Source organism: Grammomys surdaster, unplaced genomic scaffold (genome assembly GCF_004785775.1).
Source record: "Grammomys surdaster isolate TR1022 unplaced genomic scaffold, NIH_TR_1.0 125789, whole genome shotgun sequence".
Classification (NCBI taxonomy): Eukaryota; Metazoa; Chordata; class Mammalia; order Rodentia; family Muridae; genus Grammomys; species Grammomys surdaster.
In genome coordinates this window covers 3,696,623-3,723,333 of record NW_021620620.1, presented here as the reverse complement: position 1 = coordinate 3,723,333, position 26,711 = coordinate 3,696,623, and the positions used below count along the sequence as shown (strand labels likewise).

The following is a 26,711-nucleotide window of genomic DNA, read 5'->3' as shown; positions in this document are numbered from 1 at the left end:
GGGAATGGAATCGTACCTTCAAGAGGTTTATGGTCTAACTGAGGCTGCTCTAAAGCTAAGGTAGGAAAGGACAGGCTTTTGAAAATGCAGTGAAAGTTGTCTACCATGGGCTACACGAGAGTGACTAAGTCACAGAGAGGTGACCCCAAGGCTGAATTAGTTACCATACATAAATACATACATACATACGTGTGTGTGTGTAAGAAGCACTTCTGCATAATTAGGAAAAGGGTCATCCATGAACATGTATGTGTGTGCATATATGTATGTGCACATGTATATATATATATATGGTTATGAATGTACAGAAACGAGGAAGGCAATTATAGGTCAATTTGCAGCTACCTTGTGTAAAAAGTATGTTGCAGAGGGCCTCAGAAAGCATTAAGAAGGGATGATGTGGGCAGCTGTGCTTTTTAACAAGTCCTAGTGATTCACTGAAGCAGGCAGTTCGGAAACAACAATGTTAATGCCCTTGTTAGCCTTCTGCTAGCAGCTTTAGTTAAAAATACCCGGGAGCCTGTGAGAGATGCTGTCCAGAGCAAAAATTTCTCCCTTTGATCTGGCTACCGTGGTCAAAGTCATATTTGACATTTAGTTTATATGCAAAAAAATTAGCTATTTAATTTGTCATGTAATCAAAGAGAATAACAAACAGCAGAAAGAATCTAACACTGGAATGGAGTTCTAAGTCTGGATGGATCCAGAAGCTCCATGGAAGGATATGAGATACTATCCCCGAATGTAGTGACTGACGGGCCCACAATTAACATGCATTAAATCCACCACACAAACAGCAAATGGAGCTGTTTGCAGGGAAATGTGCTGTAGTTCTGGGAATCATTAATCAATGGTGCAAAGGCAGCGCTAGTAACGGAATAATTACCTTCCCAGGTATTGCTGGAGGCAGCGCGGGCTCAGCTGATCACACAGGGAAATGAGTTCTGCTGAAGCCACCCTGGAGTCCCAGGGCTGTGACTTCCCTGGGTCCTGGATAGATCCTGCAACTCCAAATGTCTCAGCAGAGACAGACCACCAGGTTCACTAGAAGGAAGTTATGCCCTGGGGTCTCTAAGAATAAGAATAAAGGGCATTGAGCCAGCGAGGGGTCAGGGTGGGGGAAGGTGGAGGAAGAATGAGACTCTGAGGTGCAAACATGGCTACACTGCCATGTCCTGTCCCAGGAAATTTGGAAAATGTTGGAGATCAGCTGTCTTGTGAAGACATAGGTAAACTTTATATTTGCTCGAGAGTGTTCATATTTCAAAGTCCCTGCACCCGCACATCCCACCTCAAACTCTAGTTCCATGTTTGACAAAAGGCAATGGTAGGCCAAGCGACATCACCGAGGACAAGGGATAAGGCCATGAAAGCACAGAAATAAGATAATCATACACTAGTAATCAGGCATGGCACACTAGAGTTAAAGTCAGAGTATGCCAAGCACAAGCCCATGGTGTGTACTGAGAAAGTTCACTTCCCATAACATAACATAACATAACATAACATAACATAACATAACATAACATAACATAACATAACAAAACCTAGGAATATGTTTTTGTTTTAATCCCAGGTGTGGGATTAAAACAGACGTGGGCTACTTCATATTGTCCCCAGCATCTGATCATGATTAGTCCTGTGCTCTCGCAGGTGCATGATTTTGCCAGCTGAAGATAGTTTACATTTTGCATTCTGGTAACTCTTCACAAGGTACATAAATGCCAGAGCCCCAAGAGAGGCAGAAGTTGAGGCTCTTTCCAACGCTGTTTGCTGTTTGCTGCTTGCTGCTTGCTGGATTTCTGGTTGCTGGTTGGAGATATCCTGACAACAAAGACCAGACTTGCCTCAAGAAACTCGATGCCCCTAATCAGTAGGAAGTAGTCTAAAAAGATCGACACCCTCTTTCCTCTCTAACTTTATTTCTCTCCTACCTTGTGGGTTGCAAGGACAGAATAAGGTTTGAGAGAGAGGTAGATTTAAAAACCCAATAAAGTAGCTAAAAGTCCAGTTATAAAGGTAGACTAGGGATAAGACTGATAGACCAGAGATGGGGTCATTATAGATCAGAGCTATGGCCACAATAGACCAACACTATGTCTTGACGACCAGGCATGTGACCTATGCAGGAGATATCAAGCACAACCTATGAAATGAATCCAAGCAACACTTGGAAAGCACCAGTGCTCAGCCTGCATGAGACTTATCTCCTACAAATGTCTGCTTCCAGTTCCAGGTTGCTGATGTTGGATTTCCTTCTCCCTCAACCAGCCTCTCCCTACAGGTACAGAATCACAAGCACTAAGTGAGAGTTGGCAGTTTCAGCTTTTTTACATCTTTCTACCCATGCTGGGATTCAAGCACATTCTAGGGACCCCTGCTGGGCACTGTGACAGCGTCCTGCTGTGTGACAGGGAAGCCAAGAAAAATTGAAGCTTAAATAAAACCCCAGGGAGGATGAAGTTCCTGCTGCTTGTCTCGTCTCTATATGGGAAAGGCAGACAGTCACTTCAACACAGTGCAGATCCTAGCCCACTGGAATGAGACTCCAGGAAGGCTGGATGGTGCATGTGCCTGAGAAAGCCATACAACGGTGAAGACCGGACTCTCAGACATAGAGAATGTGCAAAAGATTTTTGTCGGCTGCAAGGGGTTGGAACTACGATTCCTCTGAGCCAGGCCTATAAACTTCAGAGCTTGCCCACAGTTGTACCCAGAAAGGCTGACCCCACTACCACTAAGAACAAATGAATGTCTATAGAGTTTTCCCAGAAGCTGAAGATGGGCATTGGGTGAGAGGTGCACACAGAGTATACAGTGTAAGGGTATTTGAGGTTGTAACTCAAAGACATCCCCTGAGATCTTAGTCTGGTATCCCACATAGGCTAGATGGCTGCTCTGAGGGGGCCCAACTTCTGGGGAGCTTCCTGGATCATCTGGTGAGGCCAAGGTGAGCTCTGATTCCAGCAGCAGAAGAGTCCAGCAGAGATTAGCAACAGAAGGGAAGACAAAGGCTGGGTAAGGCAGAAGCAGAGAGATTCACCAGCAAGAAAGGTTTGACACAAGCTGCTTGCTGCCCAGGAAGATGAAGACGGGACCACAGGGCAAGGGATGTGGGCATTCCCCAAGAAGCTGAGGAGGACTCAGCTGACAGTCATCAAAACCCTCATAACAAGCAAAGGCATGGACCAAAGTCTGCTAGCATCTGAATGAGCCTGGAGAAGAACGGATTCTCAGAGCCTCCAGGAGGCTCCCCAGCCACTGGCAGCATCCCTATAATCTGAGCGTCTATCTGAACCAGCAGAGCCCCACACTGCTGGATTCCCCAGGAAGTTAATGCGCATTGTTTCAAGTCACTAAGTTCATGTCCATATGTTAGCAATGGAAAACTAACACAGAGCATTGCAGGGTTGGGCATCTTTCATATTTACTTATTTTTATTGGTTTTATATGTATGTATGTATGTGAATGTATGTGTGTATGTGTGTATGCATGTATGTATGTATGTATGTATGTATGTATTTCACTTTATGTTGGACTTGAACTCTAAAAATCTGGGCCTAAACAAGTTTTTGTCATTATAAATAACCTATCTTAATTATTTCATTGTAGCAATCTGAAGCTAATACACATTCCTGTGGCCATGGCAGGACATGTAGTATGGATTGCCCAAATACCACCCACTAGGACCCAAAATTTTGTGCCAACAGCTTTGGCCTGTCCCACAGGCTTGCACACACTTCCCCTCCAGACAATCCTTTGGAAGATTCATGACACTACACACAACTCAATCCATGCACTCCTAGGCCCGAGTGATGGCCTGGGTACATACTGGTGGACATGTCAAAACATAGTGCCTCTCCAGGTGTAGGTGCATTTTTTCAGGGTGGCCAGAGTTTGATGCGAAGCCCAGGAACTGCTACAAGGTCAGGTGAAGCATTTAGAAGACATTTCATACAACAGGTTGTTAGCTTGAGTCTTGTAGATGTTTTTGACATAGGGCATAAAAGGAGACCATGGAAATTAGGAGTCTGGCCCCTCTGCTCATTTTGTATGTAGTGGGCAGGTGTGAACATTATTGAAGATTCCCTGTATGAGCTATGTCATCCCAGTTCTGTGCCATCAGACAGTCTTAATGGATTACTGAGACTCTACCAATGTGTTTGTTACCTTTTCTCCATCAAGAAGCTCTTGTAAAATGACTTGTCTTTCCCGGCATAATTCCAAGAAGTCTTCTGAGTGCAGACTTTCATGCAAAGCAGGAAAGAAGGTCAACTGTGTGCAATCCACTCCCACCTCATCTGGCCTGCTCTCAGCTTCCTCTGCTGTCAGCTCATCTGCAGTTGTGAAAACTGGACACATTGTCTTGGTGTGAGCCACATGACATCACAATGGGAAACATATAGCATGAGCCTTTGTTACTGAGAGGATCTGTGAGGCCCTGGTGTAGAGGTGGCCAGTGTGCCCTTCCACTGTTCCAAGAAGGAAGCTCAGCTCTTTGACAACTTCCAACCTGGTAACCTCACATTTGGAAGGATGAAAGTGTCTGCTGCTCTCAGAGCCAGTCCTCATTGGCTTTGTCATCTGAGTGGAGCATGTTCTGTATGGACTGTCACCTGAGAAGGCCCTTATTACTCTTTTGCAAGAGGTCCTCCATATTAGGGTCTGTACTGGCAATATTAGGAAGCCCAGGGTTACAGATACCTATAGGTTCTGCTCATCCAACTAGAGGAGGAAGCAGCCCAAGGATATACCTATGGAAAGTCAGCACACACTTCCCACCACTTAGCTCCTACCTCAGAGAGGTAGAGCAGGTGAGGATGCTGTGACGTCAGAGCTGGGAGCTTAGAGTGTCGAGAAAAGAAGCTAATGAGCACATTGTCATCTCGAGTCCCATGCCACCTCAATGGAACCCGAAAACAAACTGAGATCAGAACCTGAGGTTCTCAGTTCTGGGCTCTTGTTACTGCCAGCTGACAGACAGAAATCCCATAAGCAAACCTGCTACTCGGGCAGCAGAGAGCCAGGCTGTCACCAGTTGAGGAGTAGCCACTGGCCACCTCTAAGACCCAAGGAACTCACAGGCTGCAGGTCTGAGTTTAGAAGATATAACTTTACTGCTGAAAAGATAGTCACAAGTGAAAACACAAAATTAAAACTCTCCCCCCCATGTGTGTGTGTGTGTTCTAGATTTTCAGCAAGTCAGAAGTGACTCTACACATTGTCTTTAAGCCTGGCATATTTGATGATTGTCATGTCGGTTTTTTGTAATCGAAGAGTTCAATGTGAAGGTATTAAATAGCTATACCATCCATTTTTATTCTAAAATATATTATTATCCTATCCTTCTACATGTTGTGATCACATACTAAACATCTATTTGAATTGATTTAAGGCACTTTAAAAGTCTTCCCAATATATCAAATTGATGAGGCACCCATACTTACTATTCGAAGCTTGCTAAACCTTGCCCACTCATAGAGGTCTGGGTCTGGAGTAACGCCCCTTCATTCTGAAGCACAGTACTAAAAGGCTTGTGTGCCAACAACTCCTGTTTCTAGCATCCTTTCCCCTCTACAGACACACAGTAATATCTTTAGTGAAGTATTAAATGAAATCAGCAACATGTTTAAATACCGAAAAGAAAAAGATACATTTATAAACTTGATACCTTGGTTTTCAGCATTTGTCTGAGAAACATCACCCTTTCGATCTTGGATCTCCTGAAATAGGATGATAAAGAAGAGAAAATAAATCCCAAACAGTGTTTGTGCCCGATTCCTTTCCACAAATTCACAGATAGATGTGTAATCCCCTCAAGTTACTCCAGACTCAGATACAAGAGGAAGGATAGGCTAAATCCAACAGGATCGTGTAAAAATACAAGTGTTTATTGTTTCTGGGTGAGATTGGAAACTGCAGTCTTCCTTTAAGTAGGATTTACAGTAATTACCAAAGGAGATGCCAGGGTGGGATTAGACAGCATGCTGGATGTCTACATGTGGTCAGCCTGAAGAGGATCTGGGCTAGACAGCAGGCCGTAGGGACCAGTAACCAAGTTACAGAGCCAAGCTTTGGCATTGTTGCCCACATAGTGAACAAGATAGCTTTCTCCTGCCCCCAAATCCTAAAAAACATTTTGAAGAAAAATATACTACAGGTTCCTAGTCATTGATGACAGTTAAAATACAAGTGCCTACTACTAAACAAATTAAATAAAACTCTCATTTAGTTTTTGGGGAGGGGCTTAGTATGAATAAAGATGCTGGAGTAACAGACTGGAGAACAAAACTAACACCACATCTTGGAATGGATGATGAGAAAATATCCAGCACCCCAATGTTCCCAGAGGCTGTCATATGATAATAATTTTAAATTATGAATGTTCAATGAGGACATGAAAAACTATTGCCAAGTTTTTTTCTTTATTCACTATAAAATAGATTCAAATGACTTCTGCCCCTTAAAATAAAGAAAATATGTTTCTGATGATCTAGTTCTATGAGGTTCAGGGGAGGCAACTCACAGGGACTGGCTAGATCCCTCCACTTGGAAGCCAATACAGCATGAGTGTTGTGCGGACTAAGCAGGTCACTGGTTTGAGCTTGCAGAATTGCTGAGTTTAGGAGGTTTTATTCATTGTAAACTTATTAAAGAATATTTTGTGCAATAACCAATTCCTAGCAATACAAATACCAAGTATCCAATGACAAAAGACTCATGTGAGCCAGCAGTGGCCATTTCCAAGTGAGATCCTTCTGGATTTCATGGGTTGCCTTGTGGTGATGTGTCAGGGTTTAGTAAGTATAACCCATTCACACATTCCCCCACCCATTCATGTTTCCATTCATTCAGGCTTGGGGGCGGGGCAGGGGTTAGTGCCTCACTTTTTTTCCTTGCTAAATTACTTCAAGAATCAAGCTTGAGGATTCTTCTGACTCATCTAGGTGCATTCTGTCTTCGTGGAGAGGGGAGGAGTTGAGAACACATAGCCACTTCCCTGCATACTTCCCACCATACCCAGCACCTACCTTGCACCCTCTTAGGTTCAGGGTCTCCCATGCAAACAAGCGTCTGATGCGTTTCCTCATGCGAGCTGGTCCTTCTCTCCTGTCCAGTTCCCACTGGGAGCAGCCTGTGGATTCTGCCATTTGACCCCACAATCCCAGCTCCCCAAAGAGCTGTTCCTGCATCCTGGCCCAGGCCGCAGCTGCCTTGATGCTGCCACTTTTCCTTCTCTGCAAAGCAGAAATGCAAAACCATGCTTAGACATCTTCACCTTGCAAGCTTGCCCCAAAGCTCCTATGGTGGTTATTGGAGAAAGATGGCCATCCAGGTAACCCTCAGGTTTGTATAGCATCCTCTCTGGAGTCAGGACCAGGCAAGGAGAAGGAAGTTATTTCTCAGGTTCGAGATCATTCAGATTTGGGTGGGGAAGGAGAAAACTGTGCAGCCTTTAGCCCTTCTTGTCGTAGACTGTTGGTGGGATTGGGCAGGCAGTAGTGAGTCTCAAGGACATGGGGTTTCCATAGCCCCTATCTTCTGAAATAGTGCTTGCCCCTCCAGGAGGCCCAGTCTACTGGCAGAGGGGGGCAAAGTCCTGTGATGACTTATGATTTGAGAGAGTCATTCTCATCTCTGGACTTCAGAATCCATAGTGATTAAATAAGACGCTTGGCCTGCATGGTGCACAAGGGCCTTTGCATCCTAAAGTCATATGATTCTTGAATATGTAAGGGTTCTAGAATAGTCAAAGAAATTAAAGCTTGAGTGTACGCACAAGGAATCTGACATTCATGAAATCCTCAGTTTGTATGTGTGGTTTTTACTTCCCTATCTTCTGCAGCCATGCAGCCTGAGCCGTTTAAAAAGCACATTGACACCCCACACTGTTTTTGAAGGCCATACTAAGGTTTCACACCACACCTATCAAAGAAACAATTTAGTTTAGTTTGAATAGCAGAATCAACCTCAAATGAACTTTTGTAGTTGTTCAAATATTTGCCACCATTTCTCCTACATTTTCATTCCTCAGAAAATGGAAAGCTAAATATAGTAGTGGAAGGAACAGATGTCTTTAAAAAACATAAACAGACAAGAAACGTACACATGTGTTAGGCCACTTTTTGGGCATGGTGCCCTCTGAAGCCCAGGCAGAGGAATTGTGTTTGGCGCTCTACCTTCACAGGGCATTTTTCCCTGGGCAGGGATGACCCCACAGACATGTAGCCTGACACCAAGAGTGGCTTTGGACAAACTAGAAAGAGATCTTGTTTCAGAATGAGGCTCGGTGATCAGGGAGAGCTAACCCAGACTCACCCTTTTATCCAGGTGCCTTCAAGCATCAAAATCACCAGCAATCTCACACACGTGTGTTTGTGAAAAATGTGTGTGAGGAAACAATGAGTGAGAGAAACAGACAGAGGAGAGGGAGAAAGACAGACGGACAAAGGGGAGAAATAGAGGATAAAGAGTGAAAGAGAGGAGCGGAAGCAGAAAAGAGAGGTGGAGAGGGAGAGGGGAAGGAAGGAAGAGTCAGCAAGGAAGGAGGGGATGGATGCTGGCCTCCTGGGTCAAGTTCTTCTTGAAGCCTACCTTTCTCAACAGTTCCTCATCATTTTATCAGTTGCATAAGCCAGTTAGAGCTAGCTGATGCCCTGACCCCAGCTCCTGAAAAAGCTATGCAAAGACTTAAAGAGACAGAGACTGGGAGAGAAAGGAGACAGTCCATAGGTCCCCAGTGAGCCCAAAGGAGAGCATGGCTCTCATATATAAAGAGCAAGGGTATTTGGGGGGTGACCGGCACCTTGCAAAGAATTTTAGGAGGCTCAGGCAGGCTCAGGCATGCCTGTCTATCATAGCAAGGCCCCAGAATGGAAATAGCATGGTCCAGACACAGAACAGAAAGAGTGAGAGCAACTTCTGCAGAGAAGACGACAGACAGGGCTTGGAGAGAACAGGGGGACAAGTGAATGCATCAGAGAGGAGGGACAAATGGTGGCAGAACTTTTACAGCTGACAGACCTGTGGCAAGGAAGTATCTATCAGATATGACAATCCTGGGTTAACCTCCAGGGCACTGGGAAGAGTAGCTAGGAATGCTCTGGGCTCCCTCCATCTCTGGGGACCTCTAAGTGATGGGTAAAGTGAAGGCTGGAGGAGTCTTGTATTCTTGATGATGTAACCCTTTAATATATAGTTCCTCATGTTGTGGTGACTCCAACATAAAATTATTTCATTGCTATTTTGTTATTTTGCTTCTGTTATGTGTTGTAATGCTAATATCTCATATTCAGGAGGCCTGATATGCCACCCTAAAGAGGATACAACCCACAGATTGGGAACCAGTGACAGAGCGGAAGCTGACCCATAGAAAACATCAGATGTCAGAACACTGGCTTCTGTCACACTTTGAGCTTATCCCAGGAGTCAGGGCTCACACCTTTAATCCCAGCACTTGGGAAGTAGATGAAGGTGAATCTCTGTGAGCCTACTGTGGCCTGTGTGGTCTACATAGGGAATTCCAGGCCAGGCAGGGCTACATAGCAAGACTCTGTCTCAAAACACACTAGAAGCCGAGCTTGGCTTTTGTGGACATGATGTGCACTGAGAAAGTGTGCTGGTCCTCAGAAAAGTGGGGTGAGTGCTCCAGACCCCATTATCTCTCGCAGACAGTGATTACATCTGCATTCCTCTAAATATTGAAATATTTTAAATATTTAAAGACTTGGAAACATGAAATATCTTCAAAAATGCTGATTTATCTAATAATAATTATAATAATAAAAAACTCTAACCAATGGTAAATCACACACATTTTTCAAGTACTTTCTGAACCTGAGTCAAGTCTCGCTTATGAAACTGAGCCAGGCTGGCACTTCAGGAGTCTGGTGCCTCCCTTCTGGGCTGGCACTTCTGTTGAGTCCTGGTCCTACCCACAGGAACTTTTGATTTTGCAGAGTCAGCAGGAACTCAGCCTGACCAGACTGTCACTCTCTCTCCTAGACAGAAATTAGTGGCCCAGGTTATTGTAACAAAAATATAAGGCTCTTGGTGAGTTCCTGATTTTTTTTTTAAAGTTTTCCTTCTGCCTCAAAATGACCCAGGTGTGAAGAGGGTTTCCTTAAAATAAAGATTGCAACCCAACCTCATCCATTTATTCTTTCAGTGATAACTAAACATATTAACCGCATTACTCACTCCAGACAAAATGAGTGAGGCCATTCAGAGGATGAACTGATATTCGAGGGTCTGTCTCACAGCCACAGAATGTACCCAAATATGTCAGAAGGCACCCTCCAGCTATGGAAGGCAGTCTGCAGTATGTAAGGTTAATGGCAAAGTCTTGGTCCAAGTCTTAACACTAGATACTCTGGCTGATCCCTCTGGCAGCTTCCAAGGGCCCTCCTCAAACCTGTCTCTCACACCTGCAGAATCTGACGTCCAACTAAGTTATGCTGATAAACTGAGTAGCTGGTGTAGGCTACACAGCTCAGGAAACCCTAATCTCAGGGCAGGCCTGGGCTGCCAAGCCTGTTACTTAGGTCAGGAGGCCTCCTGGGTCTCAGCCCCTGGGCTCTGTGTTTCGACTTTTTGGACCTCCTCCACTGCACACCTGCATGCCTATGTACTTATGATTCCTTTCCCCCATTGAGCTCTCACAATAGAACATTCTAGCCTTGCCACCCTGTCCTGTAGATTCTTCTTCACTCTTGGCCTCACTACTACAATTGAAACGCCTTCAAGGCAGAGTGGAAGCATTGTAAGTGTGTGTTTTCAGCACAGGGTGTAGGCTTTGGCACAGACACATACCTCTGTAAATAAAAGATTGATAAGTTTGGATATTGCATGCAATGTTCACTTAAAATGTTCTATTTTTAAAATCAATTAAAATCCAACTTCTTAGCCATTATACAATCATATGTGGAATATCTTTTCTCTCTCAGTTATAAGCCAAGGACATAACCTTTGCTCATTCGATCTTCATGGTTAGGAAATATCTAGGAAGGGGAAAGCCTGGGGTTCAAACAGTGCTCTGGCGGCCGGAGAGTGATCAGCCTCGACTGTGCAGAAACCACACCTGCACGTGTCCTTATTGGTGACAGCCCTCTGGATTTAGAGTCAAAATCCCTATGTGACAGGAACCTCCTGTGCTTTGGCCCCAGTTTCATCTTCACTCTGTGTCTCCTGGATCAGGCCCTTCTACCACTTCTTCTAGCTAAACAATGGTACCCAGATTCTCCCTCAGGACCTCCACATGAAATTCTCTCTGGCCAAAACACTTCCCTAAAAATATTTCAGCCCGTATCTTCCTCTACAGATCTCCGCTTAAATGTTCCCTTACTCAGACAAAACATCTGGGTAGTCCAAATTAGATTCCACCTTTTTTTTTTTTAAATCTCTTCTTTCCTTGCTAAATCGACACTATGCCATAACTAGCTACTGAGTTGGGGTGTTATTTAATATGAAACTTTCCCTTATAGTGAAGCCATCAAAACATGAGGCCCATTTCAGTGTTTTGTGATGATGCCTCCAGCTTCCAGCAGGCTTTGAGGCACCTTGGGATCTCAGCATCCACCTACTGTCTGGTCAGTGAGCACAGGTGTGAACAGTAGAAGGAACCAGCCCCTCTGTTGCTTGGCCATGGATGCTATGCCCACTGCTCGAGCCAAGAAATGTGAGCCCATCACTGATGAGCAGTTGTTGATTTTTGTGTTCTAAAATGTAAAACAGAGGCACTCTGATTTTCTCTCCTCTTTCTCTCCTTTCTCTAATTCAAGGTGACTCCAAGCATACTTTGTGGTAGAAAGGTATGCTTTGTTTCTTACCTGTACATAGTCCTTGTATATAGATGCATACAGCTCCTGTCCTTTCCTTCTGTAATTCTCTATACAGGACACAAAATCCTGGAGAAAGGAGAGACAGACACAGCTTAGTGATACTTGGGTGACTGGGATACATGCCTCCAGTCTGACCAGTTGCCACAAGAAATGATGGTCAAGACTCTGCTGGCAAAGCCAGTCACAGTCTTGTGACTAGTGATTTCACCTGAGCTGATCTACTAACAAGACACATTCACACACAAACTCGTGTGTCCCTTTATTTTTGAACCATGATAGGCTCAGCCTTCCTTTTTAGAATAATCACCAAAATGTAGTTTTGGGTTAATCTGCTTTACCACAGCGGAGAGACAGCCAAAAGAGGTAAGACTTGATCCACAGTCCTGGAAAGAAAGAAAACTCACCAAGGTTTGCCTAATATTTTTGCATCTTTCCTTGAGATATTTGCATATTTTAAAACAGAACAGGATGTTGGGCCACTAAGCAGAAAGTAGTCTGTAAACGGCTAAGTTTAGTAGGGCTTATGGCTGCAGGGGGGTGAGTGCAGCTGGAGAGAGTTAATCTCTAAGTCCACCAAGACATCCAGACACAAAGAATCAAGATCTGGGAAACAGGGCAGTAAAAAGAATCACACTGGGCTTTCTGCACCTGTGACATTCTCTGGCCGCTAGTAAGGAGAAGCAGGTTGAGATGGAGAAGCCGAGAAGGTGAGAAGCTGAGAAGGTGAGAAAGGGCTGCTGCAACCTTCCTTATTTTGGAGACATCTGTAGGATGAACACTTATAGGTGGGCTTCTGATAGATTTCAATACTCAAACCCACTGGTTTAATAGTCCATGTGCTTGTTAAAATGGGAAGTCTACACAAAGCATTTCTGGGTACCCAGACAGCTGATGGCTGCTTTAAGGCATCATGATTATGTAGTCAGCACACTTGTGAGCCAAACTATTGGTTTCTGACACACAATAGCACTGTTTTTATTTGGAAAAAAACACAGTTATTACCATTTAATATTTGGCAGATATTCTCTTGAAAATGACCCAACTGAGTAAGCCACCTCCAGAGAAACAAGTGGCTGCATTTGTTACCAAATGTGACTAAAACAGAGGTGAAGTGTCAGGATGCTGGAAAACTTGGATCTGCCCTCTGCAAAGGTCAAATGTCTCAGTTTCCCAACAGTCAGGGGATTTTCTGACTAGGTAGGTGGTGACTTGAGCATGCCTTTTCTATGCTGTGTGTCTTAGAGTCTTTATTGCTGTGATATAAAGCACCATGACCAAAATCAACCTGGAAGGAAAGCTTCTTTTTTTTTCACCTTACAACTCTCAGGTCACAGTCCATCACTGAGGGAGGGCAGGGCAGAAACTCAAGACAGACACCTGGGTGCAGAACTGAAGCACAGACCACAGGAGAGCACTGTTTACTGGCTTGCTTCCCCATGGCTTGAGCACCCAGAAACTCCTTCCCTGGGGTGACGCTGTCCACAGTGAGCTAGGCCTCCCATACTGATCATTAATCAAGAAAACGCACTAGAGATTTACTTACAGACCAATATTATGGAGGTGGTTTTATTTTCTAAATTGTGTAAATCTGGATTTTATTTATTCCAGAACCACAGTGTTGAACAACATGTTTTCTATGTTTTTAACTGTAGCACATTTGCCTCATTGTTTCATTGTAAATATTCTTTTTTCTTTCTTTCTTTCTTTCTTTTTTTTTTTGGTTTTTCGAGACAGTGTTTCTCTGTGTAGCTAGCCCTGGCTGTCCTGGAACTCACTCTGTAGACCAGGCTGGCCTCGAACTCAGAAATCCACCTGCCTCTGCCTCCCAAGTGCGGGGATTAAAGGCATGCGCCACCACCGCCCGGCTGTAAATATTCTCTTGTAAAACTCCTTTCTGTACCAAGGTTCCAACCTGGATCTTTCTTGTTTGTTTGTTTGTTTTTTTGTTCCATCCTTTCTTCTTTCCTTTCTTTTCCTTTCTTTCTTTTTTTTCAATTGAAAATAGTTTTTTCCTCCTCCCTTAATCTATCCTAATTAAGGTTTCCAGTTTCCTTCCATCTACTCCTCTTGGTTCCTCTTCCCCTTCCCTCTCCTCTCCTCCCCTCCCCTCCCCTTCTTTCCCATCCGGAGTCATCCCCTTTCTCTCTCTCATTAGAAAACAGACTTCTAAAGGATAATAATAAAATAAAGTAACATAAAACAAAAGCTAATGCATTTGACTTGGACAACACAAAGAGAAGGAAAGAAGCCCAAGAAAGGACACAAGAAACAAAGACCACGCGCACTCGAACACACATTCAGGATTCCATAAACACTACACCTGAGGCCGTAATACAGATGCAAAGGGCCAGGAAGCCCCCTGCAGGTCGTGTGCATGCTGCCTGGGTCTCTGTTGAGTGCTACATGCTTTGATCATGTTGATTTAAAGAGCCTTGTTTTCTCTTATCCTCCATCCCCACTGCCTCAAACATTGTTCTTTCCACTTAGAGGTGGTATTTGTTTGTTTGTTTGTTTGTTTGTTTTTTGGTTGGTTGGGTTTTGTCTTGTTGTTTTTTGTGTTTTGTTTTGTTTTCGCAACTGAGGTTCCCTCCCAGATCTGTGTAAGTTTGTGTCACACTGAATAATGAAATGTTTCAACAACTGTGAAATGCAGCTCGGGAGAGCAGTATTTCTAATGTATGTGACACACATGCTATAATGTGTGTTCCAAAATACCATATAGATTAAAGTTTCTCTTTTTTGTGCAATGCAGACAAAAACAATTTAATGTTACAAAGTGTAACTATTTCACTAAGATTCCAGGTGAGCTTTAAAAACATTGCTATTTATTGTATCTGGCTGTGCTAGCAAAGGAAAATGCTTATATTTCCTAAAAAGTAAATTGTTACTTCCTCCCCAAGCACACAGTTAGACATTAAATTAAAGGTGTTTATTAAAATATAAAATAACAATTTTTTAATCCTTTTGTTTTAAAAACTGTAATTTTTCATTAAGTTACCTTTTATATTTACAAACAATAGATTTTTTCATTAGTATTTCAAATTAATTAATACATGCACTATTTTTAAAATTCTGGTTTAGTTTCCTTTACAATAAATGACAATATGTTTATAACCTATGTAAACAAACTTGGTTTGATTTTTCAATCATCTAAGGATGTGAGGCGTTCCTGAGACCTAAAGTCTTAAGAATTCCCTTTACCACAGAGAAAATCAATTGCTGTTGCATGCAAGGATGTCACTGAGTCTTACAAACATAATTTGAAGAGAAAGAAGCCTACAAAAGAATATATATGTTGCTACTTTATTTTTTTAATTTTAAAATGTACAAAAATAATAGAAAGTTTTGGTGTGAGGAGAGATGCAGAATTTGGGGCTGAGGGGTTGTGGAGGAAAGAGATGCCTAGGGAGGCTAGGGCCCCCTGAGTTCTGTAATCTTGTGCTTTTGATCTGGGTAATAACCATACATTCTCTTTGTTAAAATACTTATTTTACATACTTGTTATTTGGACATTTTCCCTGTATATTATGTTCTAATAAAATTAAAAAGTGCTTATTGGCAAATTAGGAAAACAATATAATTTTTAAAATCCAGTTCTGGAGTAATGAGTGTAGGGTGACTCTTTTTAAACTTTGTTTGCAAAATTTTCTTCAATATTTCTGTTGCATCATTTGTGGACATTAATAAGTGAAGCAAAACTTATGACCAATACTAGTGACATACGTGTTGAACAGCTCACAGCTGCTGCGTTGGCAAGAACCCCGATTCTTCCAAACACAATGCTTTGGAAACATGAATTAGGAACGGGGTTCTCTCAGGGACCCTTGAGATAAAGCAGATGTCTTCTGATAGCAACTTTGGCACCTGTCAGAAAGAGCGGGACCTTGTCTGTCTGACTACCCTGGGGTGGTGTCTGTCTGACTACCCTGGAGTGGTGGGAGTGGGGGGGTGGGAAGGAGGAGATGGGCTCAGGCATACGTTTCAGCAAGACTATAGAAAAGGCTTTGCATTGGTCTGGTATTGCAGGATACCAGATATTGCAGGATTGGTGTGGGGGAAGAAAACAGGGACTGAAGACACCTTGGTTCCTGGCTTTTGGCAGCCACACTATATGAATAAATCAATTAATCTTTCTAGAATCGAATCCATCATTCATGGTAACACAAAGTTGCCAGCATCTCCTTGGTCTTTTATCTGCTAAGCTGACAGGAAGATGAAATGGAACTATGGAATAGAAGTATGTTGTAAACTCTCACCCAAAGAAATCGTAGGTATAAAATACCAGAATTGTAAATACAATCGGTTGGAAGAAAAAGAAAAAAGTTTAGCTACTCTGTTCAAAGGTACATTCATGGAAAATTCTAGCATTTATCTACAGCTGTCTTATCCTTAACTAAGAGGAATCCTGGTGAGGATCCATTATTGATGGTGTAGCAGAAGCCAGAAGCCTCAAACCAGACTCATGACTCATTGCAATGAACACTTACAAGTAAAGATGTGTGGCCAAAAGGGTCCACTGTGGGACACATTACAGCTTCCATGACAAGATGTTTTGTATGATGCTTTGTTATTTTTATTTTTTATTTTCTTTTCTTCTTTTGTAGGGGAGGTTGCAAAGGCAGAATGTGGACATGAAGGGACAGGAAGATGAGTGGGATTGGGGTACATGATATGAAATTCACAGAGAATCAATAAAAAGTTAAAACAAACAAACAAGCCAATGCCCTGTCTGTAGCAGCTGTGGCCAAGGCTGTCTATATTCCTGAAGAGACCCTCACTCATGTCCAGATACCTCTCTTGTTATACACACAAGCATTCACTAAGCTTCTATAATTTCCAGGCTCTGTAGTATAGAGGTGAACTTCGTGTCTGGCATGTAACAGAAGAGATAAGGCCTCAGGTGATGTGTGACCCAGAAGAGAAAAACCTCCTGAACCAATGTCCAGACAGGTCTTTGTGGGTGTCACACAGTCCTCAGTCTCACCACAGAGATCTTACCTGAAAGTCTGATTTTATTCATCTTTTCCTCACTTTTAGTATTTTTTGATTTATCTCTTCCCTAGCAGAAATTTTAGGATGGATTTGGTGAAGGTAAGACTGAATGTAGGGTATTCCCTGAAGTTCCAATCATAGAAATATAGGGGAAAGTCCACATGATGTAAAAGCATCAAGTTCAAGGACCGTCAGTAAAGAAATAGATATAGAGCTGGTGATTGTACGAGAGGGCAGGGACAACCCTAAGGTTTATGGTTTGCTTACCCATGTGAATTAAATCTGATATTCTGGGAAAATAACGGGAGACATTAAAAAACAAGAGAGAACAAGCAAACTTGATTATATGATTAAAAAAATAAAAAAGACATCTGGGGCTTCCCAGAGGAAAGCTCAGGAAAGTGGATCAGGTCAATATGGACTTGTGAGTTATTAGCAGTCAGGGATTACTTAAACCTCCATACATGATGCCGCAGAAGAACAAGGTGGTTACTGATGGGACAAAGTCTGAAACCTAGAGAGCCCCAGCAAGGCTCAGATCAAAGGCTCAGGCAGTTGTAAGGGAAGCTGAAGAAAAAACTGGATTAAAACTAAGGATTCAAGCTCAGTGAGAGCACAGAAGACACAGTGAGGTGAGGCCAGGGAACAGACATGAGTCCACACTTAGAGAGCGGCTGCAAGGCATTCAGAAGAACGACTTGATCAGCCATAGTTCAACTAGTGATGGAACAGAAGATTGTGGACATAGCAAATAGGAACAAAACATTTGAGAAGCTTCACTCTTCAAGAGAAGAGAAAGGAAGACAGGGACAAGGTCACAGGCTCCAGTGGGTAAGACCAACCCAAGCATTCTAAGAGTCAACCAAGTGAAGAACAAAAACCTTAAACCCACATTCTTATATATACAGAGTTATGTAGTTAGGTCTTCGATGATTTGCCTATTCTGAATATTTGATGATTTATTTTCTTGCTTCCATTCCTCAAATGGTACAGTGTAACAACCAGGTAAGCAGCGCTGGCATTGCAGTAGGTGTTATTGGTAATCTAAAGATGACTCAAGGTATATAAAAGTTCATAGGCTAGGCAAGAGTATCCATTACACCATTTTATACAACACACGGGAGGATCAGTGAGTAGTGGATGGCCCTGTAATCAATCCAAAACATGTACCAATGACTGAGTGTATATTAGGCAGAGGTGGGGCAAGGAAATAGGAAGGACACAGCCAAAACCAAAGACAAGAGAAAGGTCCCTGGTGGCACAAGATATGAGCAATGGCAGAGAGAGGACACTGTTTGGACACTGGAAGGAAGGCTTACAACTGGGTGTTTATGTGGATTAGAGGTTAGTGTCACCTGAAGAGTGAAGGTGTTCACACCTGATAGTTCCCATCTCCAGTGCAGAGAAGGGAAGTGTGAAGTCTCAGCTTTCTCTCTGAGGGCTCAGCGGGAGTCCTGGGTAGAACAGAGAATGAGAGGGAGGACTAGCCAGTAGCTCGGCAGGGTCAGTGACTTATCTACTAGTATGGAGAATCCAAATGCTGCCCTATCCTCTCTACTGACAGGCACAGACCACTTTGCAGCTGATAAAGGGGTCTGTATGTGCACAGTACATCTAACACTCAGCTTCCCCGTAAGCCTGTGCTGTGCTCCTATTAGCGGAATCAAACACTGAAGCAAAGCGAGGATGATTGCCTGCAAGCCGAGTGGAAAAGGAAGATGCATGCTGGACTCTGTGACCACAAACATCTCCCCCATGTTCACCTCCACTTAGGGCATCTCCCCAATGCTAAACAAACCTTAAGTGCCTCTGACTTCAACCTGAAAAGTTGTTATCCACAAGATGCAGGGATAAGAGTAATGAGATTTGAGTCAATTCAAGGGCAGAGGCCCATCTGCCTGGACAGCAGTGGATGGCGCACACTGATTAGAGGCAAATTCACAGCAGAGTTTTGTGTCACTTACTGGAACTGAATAGCCTTTGCTTAGCAACTGTCAGTCTGGTAAAGAACTCGAGAGCCTCTGAAGCAGAACAAAGAGCCTCCAAAGGCTGTTGGAGGCTTTAAGAGAAGGTACCCATGGCTCTGCTTTTCGAGTCTCTTTAGGGAGGAAGCAAGTGCTTTAGGATACAAGCCTGATTCTGAGATGGGGAATGGATTACATCCGGTCTAGAAATCATGTTTAAGTCACCGGCCACAGCTTGATGTTACTTTGCCAAGGATATCCCTGGGGCTGGCCCATTGCTGGTGACACTACTGTCCAAACAGGAAGCACCCGCTCTTTGCTGATAGGAGTCATTCTGCTCGCTTATGTGAGGGGTCATTAGCCCTGTAATCACAGTTCTGCGGCCTCTAGAAGGGAAAGGCCAATAGCAGAGGGCTGAGGCTCAGTCCCCCGGTGCAGAGCCACTGTTCTGAGTCCTGGCTTCTGCGGCTCAGCACAATGCTCTCCTTTAGTGTTCCAACCACGAATTTCATTGCTGATAATTTATCCCAAGGATGTTATCAGATGTCTGCACAAACACCCAGTTGCCCTTTATTTTTATATTTGGCCAACCTATTTATAGAAGCTGACAATGAAGCAATTTACATATCTGCGCATAGAAGAAAGCTTTGGCCCTGTCACAGAATACTATGCAGACATTGTGGATAGTCCTTTGACTGTCACAAGTCTCCTCAGTAAAGATGGAGGCTTCCTTTTGTCATCCTAACCAAATGTTCTACACAACAGTTCACTGCAGCTCTAGTATCAAAAAAAAAAAAAAAAAAAAACGGTTTAGTGACATGGGACCACGTTCCTGCCATGCTGTGATTTTTTTTTTATGAGAATAAGAAAATAATAGGCAATTACAATGAAAACAATGACAATTACATCTGTATGGAAAAGAAAATGAAAACACATATATATTTTAATATAGATAATCAAAACATTCATACATGAATATATTAATGAAAACACATGCACACACACATACACACACATACACACACACACACACATACACACACACACACACACACACATTAGTGTCCTTTGACCATGAGTTATAGATTCTCCCTCCTGTTTTTCTGTGGTATCAGAGTTCTTGCTAACTCTGGGCTACATGAGATCAGGAGGATGTGTCCTTAAATTCTACCTTAACCCGATCATAGTGGCTGCTCTGGGAGCCAGAGTAACCAAGGCTAAGGTCTTCTGAATCCGTGGCCAGTTTGCAGTGTACATGTAGTATAAGAGTAAACATGATAAAGGAACTTGCTATTTTGGGACAGTCGGATCTTTGAGCGCTTGTCACTGCAGCTAAACCAAAATTTTTCTGAAGAATATACACAACAGAAATGGTAGGATGGTTTAGGATACAACTTTGATCAAACATTTGCGAATATTGGCCGTGCAGCTCAGTGGTAGACTCGATATCTATTGTCTGAGAAAAACCGAATACCACCCCAGTAAAGCCCCACCCATCCAAACAACAACAATAAAAACATATTTGAGGTCAAGAAAGTATATCAAGAGGGTTATAGTAAAGCAATTATGAAGCCAGTTATAAGCAGTATGTTAGAACATCTTGAAAAAACAAAGCATGTGACCTGATGGGCTTAATGGATCATAGCCCTAATTCTGCAATAAATATAGATGAGTCCATACTGAGATAAATAAAAGATTGAAAGGATATATAGATGGAGGAGAAAACATAACCCTACCTCGAAGGAGAATCTCAAGTGAGGAGTCTGATGGCTATCCTGTACCCGCAGGAGGCCGGGCTCACTCATCCCTGCATTTTAAGGGTGGGGTGGACTTAGTGGATTGAATCACAGGGAATGGGGGGGGAAGAAAGAAAGAAGCAAATGGTAGTAGAGAAGGCTGGCAGATATAATCTCACAGTGTGATGAAGGTTGATACCGTGTGATGATGTCACATGACTATCATATACTCATTAACATGATCTTTCCAGACCTTTGTCTTCTCCTTTCCAAAGTGCTGTGACCTCAGAATAACAGTAGGCAAATAAAATTTGGCAGACACTCTACAAAACAGCTGGCTGGTACTCCTCAAACCATCAAAATCATAACAAGAACAAAGACTGTGTTGACTGTCGCTGAGCAGAGGAGGCTAAGGGGCCAGGGGTGCCAAGTCCAGGCAGTGTGGCTCCTCAGTGACCCTGGATTAGTGGTAAAATGGAGAAGGCAAAGTGATACCTGGAGTTGAGTCAGTAACCATGTCCCAGTGTCAGACCCTTGGCCTTGACAGATGGCTACAGAGGAATGTCCCCTCCTCAACACCTCACAGGCAGAAGGTGTTTTATGACCACAGGTCTTAGCATCCTGGCCATGTGAATTTTGTCTCTCTTTTCTTGTTGATAACTTCAACTTTCTCTGCATCTCTGGCAATGTAAGTTAGCAGCCCTGTTGGCTGGGGGTGAGTGGCTGCTCACAGGCAAAATAAAAGATATTTGAATATAAGCACTGGGTGCCTCAGTGGTCTGTGTGATCACCAATTGCCAGAGACTGCTGAGTTTAATAAAGAAACCACATAAGCAAGATGGCTACCCAGTAACTGATGGGAAGTGGGTGTGTAAGGCACGGGAATGTCAGATTAAGTGGCGATTTACAGCCTGGGAATGACAGAGTAGGATCTGATGGTCTTCATCACACATACACCACCAACCATAGCAGTGTGGAACTTCAAGCTTAAAAATGATCTCTAGAATTTTCCATCCAGTATTTTCAGACCACAGGTAATTGATACTACAAAAAGCAAAACCATGGACAAAAGAGATGGTTGTACCTCAACAGTTCCTGTATTTTACATCCTGCAAATAAGGCTGACATAGATACCCTGAATTTGCATTCTTACAAAAATCTGGATGGGGGTAAATCATAGAAGCAATTAATGAGGAAGAGAAAGCTTTAACGTAATACTTCCCCCATTTGCTGACAAATCCTGTGTCATGTCTGTCTGTGCTCTTAGAGCCTAGCTGCCCTCTGTGAAGACAAGAGTCATAGAGCAGCCTGGGGTCTGTGTCAGCATCAGCGAGGTCCGGACGACTAAGGCCAGGAGATTTTCTTACTCTGAGTGCCCAGATAATTGCACTTTTCTCTGCTGTGGAGTCTCAGCCCCTGGATCCTTAATAAATGTCAAGCAATACCGGAGTAATAATCATATTTCCAGCAATAATGACAAACAACTGGGGCCCAGAGTGGGTGACGAGGGACCGGCTCACCACAGTACAATTCATCTCTGGTTAAACTCACTCACATATTAATTTCTAAGATGAACAGTGGGTTCTAATTTGTCTTTTTTTTTTGAACTGTGATGTTTTTATTAAATTCAATCGTCATGAGTACATGGAGAATGACTGCTTGGAAAAAAAATAAAACATTCTAGTGTAGCCAGGAATAAAGACTTTAAAATTGCAAGGGGCAAGACGTCTTGAGGAAGCAAGCCAACTGTCTCTTCTTCCTCAGGGTGTCAGGGCTTCTGTGTGGCTCAAGACAGCTGGAAAATGACACTAGGCTGGCCTTTCCCTAACAGTGTATTCTTGCTATATCTCTAAAGTCACACTCACAAGGCTCCTTCTCAGAAAGGGACAGATGTTTAGAAAATACAAGAAGAAATCCAAGTGAAAGGTGGACAGTGAGTTCTGTCCAGGAATTTACAACTCAAGGAAACATATCCTGAGGCTTAAGATATTATAAGGGGCTGGACTGTGTCCTAATCTCTGGTTCCTCAAAGTAGTACATGGGAGGAAGAGCCATCAAGTAGACAGAGGAGAAAGCTCCCAAGGAAAGCAGATCAACCTTCTGCTTTAGCTTCCAAACCGATGGCAGAATTAGTATCTATAGCTGAAGCTGCTCCGTACACAGCATTGGGTTATGACGACCTGAGCTGTGCCAGCATCCTTCACGCCAATGCCAAAAGTGATACAGTTCGGCAGATTCTGGAAGATTTTCAGATCCACAAAGAGATATTATAGATAACTCATGTATATAAATTACAAACAGATGTATGCTTCATGTGAACCACATAGTCACTTGGACAAGTTGATGAATTTTCAGGGTAGCCATGTTTGGGTTACAATTTTTCAAAGGGAGGCAGGTGTGAAGTCGTCTGCTTATGGAGCCATGTTGGTGTTCAAAAGATGTAGGGTTGGGGACTTTGGATGCTTTGGTTGTGGAGGCTCAGTCTATAGCAAGTGCTTTCACTCCAAGCAACACCTGACACTGATGTACTTGAACAACACTGCTGATATTTCATGGACATAGAGAAAGAAAATAGGAGCTAGAACTCACACAGAAGATGCCTTCTTTAGGCTTAGTGAGGACCCTTAGCCACGCCTACTTGCTGTTTCTACCCTCAGAGTAGACCTTTGCTCTGAATTCTTAGGACAGCTCTGGCTGTCACCCAGGGCCCCAGATGGAGCCTTCTGAGAGACACTCACACACACACACACACACACACACACACACACACACACACAGAGGGGGCTGGAGCTACCTATAGAACACTCACCCAAACTGTTCACCCTGGCACTCTTGAGACTCACACCAGGCCTTGCTAGTAGGTGCCCATTGTTGATCTACACCAGATCTCCAAATCACCTGGTCAGCAACCAATTTTCTTCTCCCTTTGTCTGGATGCTCATAGGGAAATGCACTGTGGGGGAAAGAATGCATAAACAAGAGCCACCCCTTATCTGGGCTTTGTGCCGACTCCAGAGCCTTACAGATGAGCAGGGCATAGTATTTTCCCAATATGGACGTGAAACTCTTCTGAGAAAAGTAAATAAGGCTAAGACGAAGCAACTCAGGGTCGTGGTCAGTCTAATCAAGGTTTGGTGGGCTGTCAGAAGTGGCTGTGTTCTTTAAGCATAGGAAAGGGGACTGGCTGATGGAGGGAGGAGGCTCCAAGTCGAGAGGACCATACATGCCCAAGGGAAGAAAGTGCATTCTTACAACAAGGGGTGGGACTAGCAGGAGCAAAACACAATTGCACAGCTGCACAGGAGGACTTGCCCAGTGGTTCTGATTTGGAGTCTGTTCCAGACATCATGGGACCTGATGGTGGTTTTTAGAAAGTGACAGGACAACCAATGGGTATGAGATTTAAAAAGCCACAGTAGCGGAGTAAAGGCAAACTGAGGCATGGCTAAGCTGCTAGGCAGGGGCCATCTGCTGTGTTCTTCCTGTTCCCTTAGTCTCAAGCTTAGATCCTGCATCTGGGTAGCATCAGTCACTGGATGAGGTATTAGTATTTGAATTTTCCAACCTCCCAGCACACGATGGTTCTCAGGAAGTTGGGCTTTGATTGAAGCTTTGACTTACGTCTTCATAGACCTTGTGTTTATGATCCTAACTCCTCAGAAACCACTTGCTTCTATTATGTTTTCTAATCTCATTTCTTTATTGAATACATCTTCATCTAAATGTATCATAAATAATTTGTAGGGTGAGTCGAAATATAAATAAAATACATAAAACTAGATATGGTACTTAAGTCATTCCAAACTGGCAACTGGCCCATAGGCAGATGGCCATGGTCATAACTGTCGCTTTGCATCAGAAGGGGCCACTTTCTTCCCACCAATCTGTCTTTATTTCCTTTCTTTTTTCAAGTCTCAAGTTGAATTCTTCCCAACCCTGCTTAGGCCCTGGTTTCCTTACAAAAACCTCCTCTCATGCCACAAGTATTTTACCTACCTAAAAGGGGGCGATGTTATGGTCGGGGGGCGATGCCTTTTGTTTTTAGCATCCCAAACCCCAGCCTGAACCAAAAGTCTGTATGTGAAATGCTGGGGGGGAGTGACTAATGGAGAAGAACTATGACAGCCAGAAATGGATGGAGATAGAGACACAGAAGTAGAAGAACTCACAGAGAATTATGTCCCTCTCTGACCCTGGAGAACTTGGGATGATGCTTAGCAACTGGCTCCTCTCCCCCTCCTTCTGGTCCACACCTTCATCTGATATCTACACTCAGGAAGAAGGGCCTGTCTATAGCCTCAAGATCATTCTCACCTAAGACCTTGCCACTCTTTCCCTTCATCCCATTGTCACTTTCCTGTGAGGCCTTCTAAAACTCTCTGACAGAGCAGACATTTCTCCTCTGGTTGTTTGATTCTACCCAGGGCTTCTTAATCATTCATTCCTTTGGCTTTTTGTCTGGATCTCCTCAGAGAGAAGGAGCCTTTCTGTTTTTCTCCACTGTCACCAGTCTGTAGACTGGGTCCCTGATGCTAAAGTCTATGAATCCAAATTGATCCAATCCGAGTTTGTTCACTTACATTGTTCCTTTTACTCAAAGCTCCCAGCAGCTGCCTTAATTCTCTCTGCTAGGATAGGACTAGCTGACAGACTAGTAGCCAAGGACCCCCGAGTCTCGTGCTCAGTCCATTCAAGACCACACTCAATGGCTTTCTTATACTCTTCCCATGTTCAACCTCTCCTCTCTTCTTTGTCAAGCCAACGAGCTAAGTTTGTACCAACCCCCATCAATAACAGCAAAGAGAAGAAATTTTCTGAACTTCCCGTTCTGAGACTTTGAAAGACTTTTTTAATTAACCAAAATGGTTTCTCATAATAGATGGGTCCCAGGACGAGAACGCGGCTGTAACTCACGCGACAGGCGCCCCAGCGGCCGGGCTGCTAGCGGGGCGCCTAGCGGGTTGTGAATGGCAGCAACGCCTCAGGAGGGCCCCAGCCTGATTCTCCACTCCACGACCATCTGCCGTTCTATCATTTATATAGTTGGGGACACTTCTGTCTTTGGGAACAATAAAGCTTTTTTTTTTTTTTTGGCTCTGATGAATACATTTAAGTCTTTAAAATTTGAATTTAGAGGAATCAACAAAAATGTATGTCACCTCATTCTAAAATTCATAATAATAATTGAAAGTATTTCCTGGGATGAGGTCACTTAGCCCAGAACATAAATCCAGTTTTCAGGTTATAATGTTACAAGGAAGTTCATGTGCAGCCATCGGAACCTCAGAACAATCCCTGAGGATGACTTTCCTTTCAAGGCCCATGTTCAGTTTTCAAAAGGATTTGAGGCAGGCTTCCTTTAAACAGACTAAATGCTTTCAAGTGATTTAATTTACAAAATCTTAGTACAATAATGATTGAGAAATGACACATCCTTCAACATGCAGTGGTGACCCCAGGTAGAGAAGGAGCCACTGACTCACAGGACCTGCACTACCTCGGCGCCTGCTCTCTTGAATGGCTTTGAACTCATGCTCCATTACCCCAAACAAACCATTTGTGAAAGACTGAATGGTTGAAAGGACAGTCAAAGAGGTGACTGCCTGCAGAGTTCCTGGAGCACTGTAACACTTGTCTGAGTTAAAGGTACAAACCAGACAAGGGTGAGCATGAAAAGGTCTGCAGGCAACCACACTTAGGCAAGCTCCATCAGTACTGACTTGTGCATGAATTTTGCAACCTCAAGTTATGAGTGAGACAGGCTATACTAAGAGAAGTTTTCAGAATAAATCAAGAGGAAAAATCATGCTGTAGAAAATCATATAGGGTAGGTCAGGTAGACACTTGCTGCACATCAGATTGGCATTATCAGATTGGCATTATCTTGCTGGTTCATCAGTGTCTGTTTAATGAATGAGCTAAGGGAAGTCCACTTTGAATGGATATATGAGAGTAAGCCACCCTTCATTAAGTGTATGGTAAGCGCAGCATAGCTCACAGCTTCCTGCAGAGTTCAGAGTGAAGTTGAGATGTGCATTGGAGATAGGCTACCATGTTGTCTCTGTGAGCCTTTAATCTGGATGCAGGTCAGAATCCTGGACAGTGATGCTTTGCTTACTCTGGACAGTCACCACAGGACCACTGTCATTCAATACATTTAATAACACCACTCTGTTTCA

The 26,711-nt window shown here is 43.4% G+C and overlaps 1 protein-coding gene across 2 annotated transcripts in view; it reads right to left on the bottom strand.

Moving 5' to 3' along the window:
• The window catches only part of Wdfy4 (WDFY family member 4), a 233,960-nt gene that overhangs the window by 82,366 nt on the left and 124,883 nt on the right, over window positions 1-26,711 (bottom strand). For both annotated transcript variants that reach the window (XM_028789147.1, XM_028789149.1), the window contains exons 40-43: window positions 11,829-11,906; window positions 7,032-7,238; window positions 5,672-5,723; window positions 4,171-4,352 (exon numbers count right to left, since the gene is read on the bottom strand). In XM_028789147.1, the coding sequence (XP_028644980.1) occupies window positions 4,171-4,352; window positions 5,672-5,723; window positions 7,032-7,238; window positions 11,829-11,906 (519 nt within the window). The remainder of the gene's footprint in view (window positions 1-4,170; window positions 4,353-5,671; window positions 5,724-7,031; window positions 7,239-11,828; window positions 11,907-26,711) is intronic.